The 9,651-nt window shown below is 51.0% G+C and overlaps 1 protein-coding gene across 1 annotated transcript; it reads right to left on the bottom strand.

The window, feature by feature from the left end:
• Positions 1–241: 241 nt before the first annotated feature.
• On the bottom strand, positions 242–2,277 carry NKX2-8 (NK2 homeobox 8). The gene is made up of 2 exons (XM_051806563.1): positions 1,824–2,277; positions 242–786 (listed from the first exon to the last, which is right to left on the bottom strand). Exons 1-2 carry the CDS (start codon positions 1,987–1,989, stop codon positions 242–244), a joined length of 711 nt encoding a protein of 236 aa, XP_051662523.1. The 5' UTR covers positions 1,990–2,277.
• Positions 2,278–9,651: the final 7,374 nt, after the last annotated feature.

The raw sequence follows: 9,651 nt of genomic DNA, 5'->3' as shown, positions 1-9,651 counted from the left end.
CGCCTCACGCGGCATCCGCGCCCTCGGGCGAGACCGGAGAAGGGGAGCATGGCCCGGGCCAGCTTCGCTCCGGCCCGCGGGCCACTGCCCCGGAGCCGCGCTCCGCCGCCCGGCCCGCCCGAGCGCGGCCCCCGCGGTGCCCCGGCGCGCCTCGGCGCTTCCCCGCGCTAGAGCCTGGGTCTGGAGCGGGCCGCCCCGCGCCCGTGGGATGAGTCCGGTCCCAGAGGGCGAAGCGCCGCTGTCACCATCCCCAGGAGACGACGGCGGGGTGCGCTAAGTGCTGGTACGCGGGGAAGACGCCGAGGGCGGCAGCGGGCGGGCAGGCTCCGTAACCCTGCAGGGCGAGGGCGGCCTGGGCGCTGCATCCCGCCAGGGCGCAGCCCAGCTTGGGCCGTGGGGTGGGGGGCGGTGGGCTGGCGGGGCAGCCGCGGCAGGGCTCCCCGTCCCGCACCAGCACCGGTACCACCACCCGGCGCAGCAGGGCGGGCGGGCGCGGCGGGGGACTGCCGGGACCTTCGCTGCGCGCCCGCTTCATCTTGTAGCGGTGGTTCTGGAACCAGATCTTCACCTGCGTGGGGGTGAGGCTGAGCAGCCGAGCCAGTTGCTCCCGCTCCGGAGCCGAGAGGTACCGTTGCTGCCGGAACCGCCGCTCCAGCTCCAGCGTCTGCGCCTTGGAGAAGAGCACCCGCCGCTTCTTCTTCTTCTCCTCGGCCTCCGAGCCGCGGACGGGAAGCGACCTTTGGGTGGAGTCAGGCAAGCTCATCTCCGGACCGCTCTCGTCGGAAGCTGGGGACAGCGAGAGGGTTAGAGAGAGGGGGCAGTCGGGCCCGGGGAGAGGGGCAGGCATTGAGGTAGCGATGGGCCGCTGAGAGCCGAAACGCCTCTAGCAGGGAGAGCTCTGGCTGTTTACCGGGCCGGATTAATCCCAGTAGTCAACAAGAGATGTGAGCCAACCCCTCCAAATACATTAAACCTAGCCCACGGGACAGACAGCGTTGTGTCCCTACCAGTAATCCCCGCAGGGGCATAAGCGCTCCGCAGCGCACAGCCTAAGGGCTTGCGGACTGCTAGCCGTCGTGTTGCCTCCGTGCTGAAGCAGAATATGGGGCTGCCCGGTCCTTTTATAACTACTTTTCTCCCTCCGGGCGATTACCTTAATATTTAACTTTTCCCGATGGGGTTCCCGCACCCATTCAAAGGATGATTTCCTTTTGATGATGCACACAGAGGTAGACGATAAACGCCGTATATCTGCGGCACAATTTACGTGTGCGAGGTGCGATCAATATGCTACACATCTGGGTTTGCGAACCGCAGCCTGCCCTCTACGGTGGAAAGCGCGTGGATCTAGGCGGTGGCGCCCGGGGCACTCCGCCGCCGTGCTGGGAGTCCACGCACGGAGTGTGCACTCAGCTTTCCTCTGCGGAGCGTGGGCTGACCTGAAACCCCTCCAGCACAAAAAAGGCAGGATTTCTTGCAACAGTGAAACGGGGGAAAAAAATAATCCAGGAAGTGGACTTAAACGATAAACACAGAGAGACTGGTGAATACAGTCTGAAGTTTTGCTTTCTGTCAGAGCTGGGGGCATACACAGACTCACAGAAAAAATATCTTTTCTCTCTTAAGCTCGTGGCCGGGACGTTTCTGCTGTTTTATTGTTGCAAGTCAGTAATGTTCTATAATATTCCCAGCCTCGATCTCCCTGATCCTGTAGGCTACTTACATTGGCAATTCACTTCTTCGCATCTTCCCCAAAGGAAACGGGAAAACAATTAACAAATAACCATGCGGAGATGGCAAATTCCTGTCCGTTTCATACTCACAAGGATAATGATTTCTGTCTGTTTCTATCCACCCTCGGTACGGCGAGCCGGTGTAGTTCTCCGCTGAGTGGTGATGCTCAGAGTCTTGCTTTATGCTATTAGCATCTTGCTCTGGTAAATCCAAAATGCTCCTCACTGTAAAACTGATCCTGCCGGATGTGGCCATGGTAGGTTGTGCACACCCCCCAAGAAATATCACCCCAAACCGAACCCCCTTTCTTAAAAGCTGCTAGGAAAGGTCCGCGCCTGGTTACTGCGGAATCTCCCGGCTCTAAAGGACCTTCCTTTCCATCGCCACCTAACCCCAAATATTAGTGTCGTTTACAGAGGTGTCCTGTTTATATAAACAGTCCTCCCCACTGCAAACACTGCCTGCTTTCAAACCGTCCCTGTCTATAGGATGCTAAGTACCTGAATTAGTCAAGTGCTAAAGCCCTAATGGGAGTAGGTGTAACCCCCCTCTTCTGCCACCCCCATGAGAGAATAACCCGTTACCTCCCAAAGACAGCAGGAAACAGGCTTCATCATTACATATTCTGTCTGATTAGCCAAAAGTGGGGACAGATAATGGTAATTGTTAGCAGTGAATAACATCTTGGGTGGCATGTGGATGACCAACAACCACCCCCCTCCATCCGCCACCAAAGCCACCAGCGTCCCTTCTATCCGCAGACAAAGTGAATCCTCTCAGGACATCCGCAGAGCCTGCCGAGAGCCCCCTTCCCGCTTCTCTCTCTTTATTTCCCCCCCTCTCCCCTCTTTCTTTAAACCTGGAAGGAATTTAAGTCGTTATTTGTTTTATTTCCCTGGGCTGTTTGCAGTGCTACCTCTAGTTCTCTCTCATGTTATTGGCATGTTTCCTACCCTCAACGGGGCATTTTTCACACCTCGGCTGCGCTTTCGGCGAGGAGGGCTGGCGGATGTGTGCATTGAGGAATGGGACCTCTGGGTTGGTTTCTTTGGTTTGTTTTTTTGTCGGTGTTTTTTTTTTTTTTTTTTTTTTTTTTTTTTTCCCTCTCCTGGGCATGGTAGATGGAAGGTGCACCTTTCTCTCAGGAAGGGTGATGACGGGAGCTTGGCACAGTCTGTCCATAAGCAAGAGTAGGGACGTGGAGTAGGGGAGATCTTTTATTTTAACATCATTTCGTGTTGTACTAACCCAGGGAATATCCCATCGGGCTAGATATGTGAGTTACTCAAACGATTCCAGCTGGGATGAGGGAGAAAAGATCAAACACGGCGTGCCCATTTATCTGCGCGTCTCCCGTCCCTGCCGATCGCCGTTTCATCTGCCAAAAGTGGCAGCAAACGATCCTGGATACCGGCGCCCCGCAGGAGGAGGGTGCTGACACTGGCTCGGCACGGTCCGGGGACGACCGACGGCAGCTCCCGGGGACAAGAGCCTCCTCCCAGCCTTCGCCACCTCTCAGCCTTTCAACGGATGTCCCCATCCCCCCGCGAAGCTGCGGTCAGTCTTTGCGAGGACTTACAATAAAATACGATACAGAAACATGCAGCCCGGTGTGGCGTTCAAATTCAAACCCGCAATGTCAGTGCTCGGTCCCCAGCCGCAGGGCAGGGGCAGAAGTGACCAAGAGGGGCGATCTTCACGCAGATCCCGCAGCGTGGGTCAAGCCGTGGGGCCGGAGGGGGAGGAGGTGGGACACGCTCCCCACTCGCACGCCGCAGAGGCCTTCCCCTGAGCTTCCCGCCGGCTTCGCGGGAGGTACCCAGCGCCCAGCTAGAAAACCAGTGGGACGCGAGTCCAGCTGGATGGAGCAAAGTCTGGAGGGCAGTAGGCACCCAACAGATCAGCCCTCCTTTAAACGCGGGTCGAGGCGCACACAGCTCACCCCCGACGGGGAGATGGCGCGAACCCTGCACTGAGCGCCTTGAAACAGGAATCCAGATACACGCAGAGATACTTTTCTATCCGGCCGCTTTGTCGGTTCGAATCTGCCTGTCCAAACAAGCGTCTATAAGCTATTGTGTATAGATTATATTTATCCAGTCCCTCTCTCGCCCCCCAGACCCGCTGCCCGCCTGCCCCCGGCCGCTACCTCCCCTCCCCGCCCTGCTCCGGGTGTCGCTTCTGGGAGCAGTTACACTTCTCGGCGAAAATGTCATTAGAGCGATAGCGACAAGGGAGAGGTGAGATTTATTTCGGCGAGATTTGTGGGCGAGATCAACGGGGCACAAGGCTCCATTTGGCCAACTTCCCGCATATTTCTTCGGGACTCGACAGGCTCCATATAAACGATTCCCAGGCCGCGATTACTGCAGCCACCTATCAAGCGTGCCTGGTGACAGTAGTTATCTCCCCGCTCCGAGCACAGCCTCACAGCCATCCTGGGTGGTCGGAGCGAGGGGAGCACAAATACATGCCAACTGCTAGGCCGTGAACAAAAGGGAAATGTAGCCCTATGTCCCGGACCTGTTGGAAGCATTTGTTCCAGTCAAGATTTTGCATTTGTTCAGATCTGGAATAATAGGTGATTGACGCCTTCCCACAATGTGCTTTAACTCTCCGGGATAAATCGGAGCTTGTTCCTTGTTGTCATGGTTTTCAATAGGGTTCAATGGGATTGAACCACTATCGACTCTGCTTTACGTCTCCGGCAGCCCCGTCCATACAAATTTATTAGTTACGTCTTTTTAAATGAGATTAAATTGAAACGACGTGTCCGTCCTCGGCGGAGCGGCTACTCCCGCGGCCGCCCCTATGTCCCGTCCGGCCTCCACTGCCCGTGTCACCACCGGGGCAGCCCACGGCCGGCAGGGAGGGGCGCAGTTGGCGCCGGCCCGGCCCCCCCGCCCGCCAGGTACGGCCACGCTCACCTGCCCCGGCCCGGTTGGCAGCGCCGCCACTGCCCCGCGCTCCCGAGCACCCCGGGTATAAAAGGCGGCCGAGAAGTGCTTATTAATATCTTGACCCCGCAGGCAAATATTTGCTGGATGCCTGCGCTGGAGCGTAGTTTCGGGGGGGTCGACTAGCAGAGGGGAGGGGGCCGGAGTTCAGAGCGCCACAAACTTATACAGTATCTGAGGTGGCTCTTAAGAGGAGTTTGCCAAGGACATTCTAAGCAAAGTACAAAAACTTTGCAAGGAAAAAAAGTCAGGATGAGAGAAAGAGAGTCTACTTCAGTGACCTCTCTTAGCCTTTTAATCTATTTAACATCCTAAGCCCACACTGATGTGTAGAAATAAGTAAATGGTACTCTTCTAGCCTTAAGAGCTCTTCAGCATCAAATATTTGCACTTACTCTTAGAGTTTTTCTCAAATAGCGCAAGACACATTCCCCTTGGACGAGCCGAGCTGTCTAAATATACCTACACAGTCTTATCTGCGGGAAATGGTTCGCTTCAAAGGGAGAACGTAATAACCTGAAATGTTTCATCTCTTGTTTTGCTTGGGACTGACGTGGATACTTTTCAGCTCTGGCTACCCGACCTCCTTTCGTGGTTTGCCGGTTCAGACTTCATCCTGTCCCGCCACACTTCTGCGTGGGGCCGGGGGGGCACTCTCCCTCCCCTGGACCCTGGACCTGCGGTTCCCCTGGGGACGGCATCCTTTGACCGCGGGGTGGGTTTGCCGGTCACCCCGCTGCACAGGCCGCTAGGACGTGGTGTCCCCGGCATCCCACCGATAGTCACCTCTTCCCTGACGGCATCCACGGGGACAAGACGGGGCAGGCGTTTCTCCAGGGATGCCAAAAGTATCCAGGATGCTCATGTGCTCCACCCGCCGATGTGGTGGGGAGCTATAGCAGCTCGTCTCTGTGGGCTCACGGGCTGAGTCCATGTTGGACCTCGGTGGAAGCATACGGCTGCCCGACCACCTCGTCCCTCCAGATAAATCCGTAGAAACACTTTGGCTTCTCTGCCCGTTTAAATGAATTTTCAAGTTTCCAAGGGTATAAAGAAAAAATAATTAAAAAAATCTCTGCTTGTTTGCACATAGCGTACAACGCGCTTTCCAGCTCACTCCCCGACGCCCGTGCTTGCTTGCAGCTCATGTGAAACGGGGTAGGAGAGTGAGGATCCTGGGAATCCCGTGTCCCGAGAGCCGCTGAAGCCGGGCGAAGTGGGGGCGCGGTGGCCGTAGCCCTCTGGATGCTCGGCCGCCACCACTCCATCACACAGGGTCGGCCGTGCAGGGAACTCTGCAGTGGGGCCGGGCTGCGGGCATCGCGGAGAACCGGGGTCTCGCTGAGGAACCGCGAGGTTCGTGCCTGAGAGGCGGCCAGGTCCCTTTGAGGATGTCCCGTCCCGTCGGGGCTCCCGCCGCGCCCTTGCCCGGCACTCCTCCTCACCACCCCTCGTTGTAAAAACACCTCCGACCACCTGAGAAAATAGTGGCCTTTTTCCTCCCCCCCCCCGTCCCTATTTGAATGGGTTCATTTATTGAACTCAGTGGAGGATTGCAAAGCACCTTGACCAAATCGATGTATGTGAGACGCAGAAATGGAGAATTTTCCTAAAACGATTGATCGCCCCTACACTTCGAGAGAGGAGGAGAGAAAGAAGAAAAAAATATTTCCAGTACAGCGGCCGTCTGGCTCTGATTGGTGTAGTCCCGGCTTTAAGAAGGAACAAATGGATTTTTAAGCAGGCGAGAGTCCACCTTATATATAAAAATGAAGAATTCTAGACTTCATTTTTTTGCCAAGAATGAACATTTCTTTCCCTCTCAACCACAAAACACCTTTAGACTTTGAACTTTACTGTAAGCCCTTCCTTGTCTTTTACTTTGCAATTGATATTCATTATGATGCATTTTCTACTTGGGACCATACTGTGGAAGGCATGGAATATTCCCTATAGGAAAAATTGGTTTCTCTATGTTTCTGTGTGTTGTATTTGTTTCTCTTTCCCCGTAGAGTAACGTAATTTGCATTGCCCATTTCCTAATGCATCCTATCAACCTGCACCTTCTGCAGCTCCTTTATTTCTTTTTTCTTTTTTTTTTAGTTTTTTTTTTTTTTCATGACTATTCCTTATTCTAAGTACCTATATACATCAACTTTAACCTATTAAATGAACAAACTTAAACTAAACTTCTTTCTTCTGTAGCCAATTTGGAAGATTCTTATTCTCTGGTGCTCTAACTCCCATCCCATCCAAATCATGACTCTCTCTGCTATCGCTATTATTTTGGTTTGGTTTTTTTTCAGAGCTCATTGATTAAAAAGAAATAATAATTCTTAAATGTGATTTGTACAAAGCATGGTATCAAAAGCTTACACTTTCTCTGAAACCCTGCATTTTCTATTCTACACTTAAACAAGAGACTTTACTCCTTGAAAGAGGGATCCCTCACAACAGGGGAGGATTCTGGATTGGGTTTTTCACTTGCTCTGTGTGATAATCCTGGAGGAGATATTTTGCAAATTGATTGAAAGCAAAGCAGCAAGGGAGAAGACTTCCTTGCTCTCTAAGTCGGTTTGGGACTAGCTTGTGCAGAGCCAAACTGGTGTGGTCATGAACAGGGCTGCCCGGCTGCCTGGGCTTTCCTTCCCTTGGGCTCCTTGGAGCTCAGTTTCTGGGGAAGACAGAGGGAATGGGACTTTTGCTTCCCACTGGGATTATTTGGCTCGTGAAACTGCAACAGTCACTCTGTTAAGAGCTGGTTGGAGTACAAGCTCTGCACCTACTGTCACTGCAATGCCACTCGCCTTCTTGCACTCTCAGGTTTCATGGGATGATAGAGGGGCAAGAGCAGGTTTCAGCCAAGGAGCAAAGCATGCCCAAGACAAGGTGTGATCCTGGGCTCAGATTCAGCTGCTGTATCTGGAGTGTGTAACCTCTTCCCCTCCCCGTCCAACACACTGTGCAAGATCCTCAGGCTCCAGGGTGAAGGTTTTACCTCTGGAGCCCAGAGGGCAGTCAGTAGCATCAATGACCTTGAAAGGGGCTGCTTTCAGGCGGAGGCAATGACACTGACCCAGATACATCTAGTGTTTAGGCATCTAACCACCCTTTACTTCAGTGGGAATTAAGTGCCTAAAGGCCCTTGATAGTCTGACCCCAAAACGGAAGTGGGTGGTGCTAGGAAAATGGTGTGAATAGTAAGACAAAAGTAAAGTCCTTAAGCAGTTGTTGAGAAACTGCAGTAGAGGACAAAAATTTATCTGAGGGAAGCTGTTCTGTTGACCAACACCATTAACAGACCTTCACAGAGTCAAAAGGCATTTTGTTCTTTGGACAGTTTACAAGGCTATATTTTTGATTTCAACGTGTAATTCTTTGTCCCACACTGTAAGATATCAATTCCATTTTTAAGTAGCCATAATATTCAGTAAGTTCTGATAAATATCCTCTATTAGTTGAATTCTACTGAATTATTACAATAAAATTGGCAGCCAAAATGGAGGACTTTTAAAAGGTCCCTTTGGTTATTTTCATAAGGTTTTATTTTCTTCCTCTGTGACATGCCAAGTCACCAAAAGGCACACACTAGCGGACTGGCCATCACATACGCTGACTTGTTAGCACACTACTGCTGTGTACTCACAAGAATGTGTCAAGAACGTGTTTTCTGTTAGTGAGCCAATAAGTTAGGCTTTTCCTCAAGCCTTTATATTTCACAAACCTCCTGTGATCATAATTGGTTTTGAGACTTTTGACCATCTATCAAATTTGGTTGAGTCTTTTTTTTTGCAGATGTCAGGCAGAAAGTAAGATAGTCTCGCACTTTGTGAAATCAGGCTAAAAAGCACTTGTAGCTCTCAACTGAAGGTGTTAAGGGAAAGGTGTCTCATGGCCATTTCCAGAACTGAAAGATTTGTTCCTGATGCTGCAGGTAAAAAGATATGAAGACAGAAAGTCAATTCTAAAACTGTAGATTCTTACAACTCCCAGGCTGAATTTTCCTTTTATTTACATGCTGTTGACTACAGCAGCCTTTAAAATATTGAGTAAAGTAACTCAACTGACTTCAAGAGTATTCAGATGGGTGAAGCCATGGTGACTTGGGCGTGCCACACAGTAAGTGACACAGAGGTTTTGTCTGTACAAGTTACCACAAGAGAGAAAGAGTTACTTCCAGTCCATAGCAATAAAATTGGTTATTATGTTTGACTGTATGTGGGCCAAAGCCCAGATCCAAATGTCTCCATTTCCACATGTAATTAAAAATCAGCTTTCTTCAGCTTCTTCTTTTTTTTCAGCTTTCTTCTGATTTGATACTTAGTTGCTTATTTTGCTCCTGCAAATGTATGTTGCAGAGAGGGTTGTTCCAGGTTTGCACAGCAAGAAGCTGTTTTATTTTCATATAAAACAAATTCCACACTTATAACTTTATATATTTTATATATATATTCACTTTTGATACTCATTATTTAACATAATATTGGACTTTAAATCTCACAGTAGACAATTCATCTTCTTTTCTTCCTCAATGTCTGTCTCCATAGCTGTCTTGGTTTTCTTCTCTTCTCTTAACCTCTGATTTGGGTCTTTTTTTGCCCTTATTTTTCCCTCTTCACAGTTTATGTTTTAAGCTTATTTGCAGTCATTTTCTGACAGTAACGTGAAGTGCTGAACATACTTTATTATTAGAGATTGCATTAAGACTCCAGGAGAACCTATGGTAATTTCTGTTGCAGTTTCTTAAATGCCATTAATGATTTTCCTGGTTTGTATTAGAAACAGTGTGGTCAGCAGGGCTAGGGAAGCAATCCTCCCACTGTACTTGTCGCTGGTGAGGCCACACCTCGAACCCTATGTTCAGTTTTGGGCCCCTCACTACACAAGAAAGACATTGAGGTGCTGGAGCATGTCCAGAGAAGGGCAGTGAAGCTGGTGAAGGTTCTGGAGCACAAGTCTT

Source organism: Manacus candei, unplaced genomic scaffold (genome assembly GCF_025592945.1).
Source record: "Manacus candei isolate 608988 ecotype Guabito, Panama unplaced genomic scaffold, ASM2559294v1 h1tg000067l, whole genome shotgun sequence".
Taxonomy (NCBI): Eukaryota; Metazoa; Chordata; class Aves; order Passeriformes; family Pipridae; genus Manacus; species Manacus candei.
The sequence above is the reverse complement of the archived record's forward strand: the minus strand, read 5'-3'. Positions and strand labels throughout refer to the sequence as shown.

Excerpts from the sequence above, each read along its gene's own strand:
- NKX2-8 (XM_051806563.1), bottom strand. The coding sequence starts at position 1,989 with ATGGCCACATCCGGCAGGATCAGTTTTACAGTGAGGAGCATTTTGGAT. Across the intron at positions 787-1,823 it reads AGACAGAAATCATTATCCTT|CTTCCGACGAGAGCGGTCCG; the intron begins GTGAGTATGAAA and ends CGCTGTCCCCAG.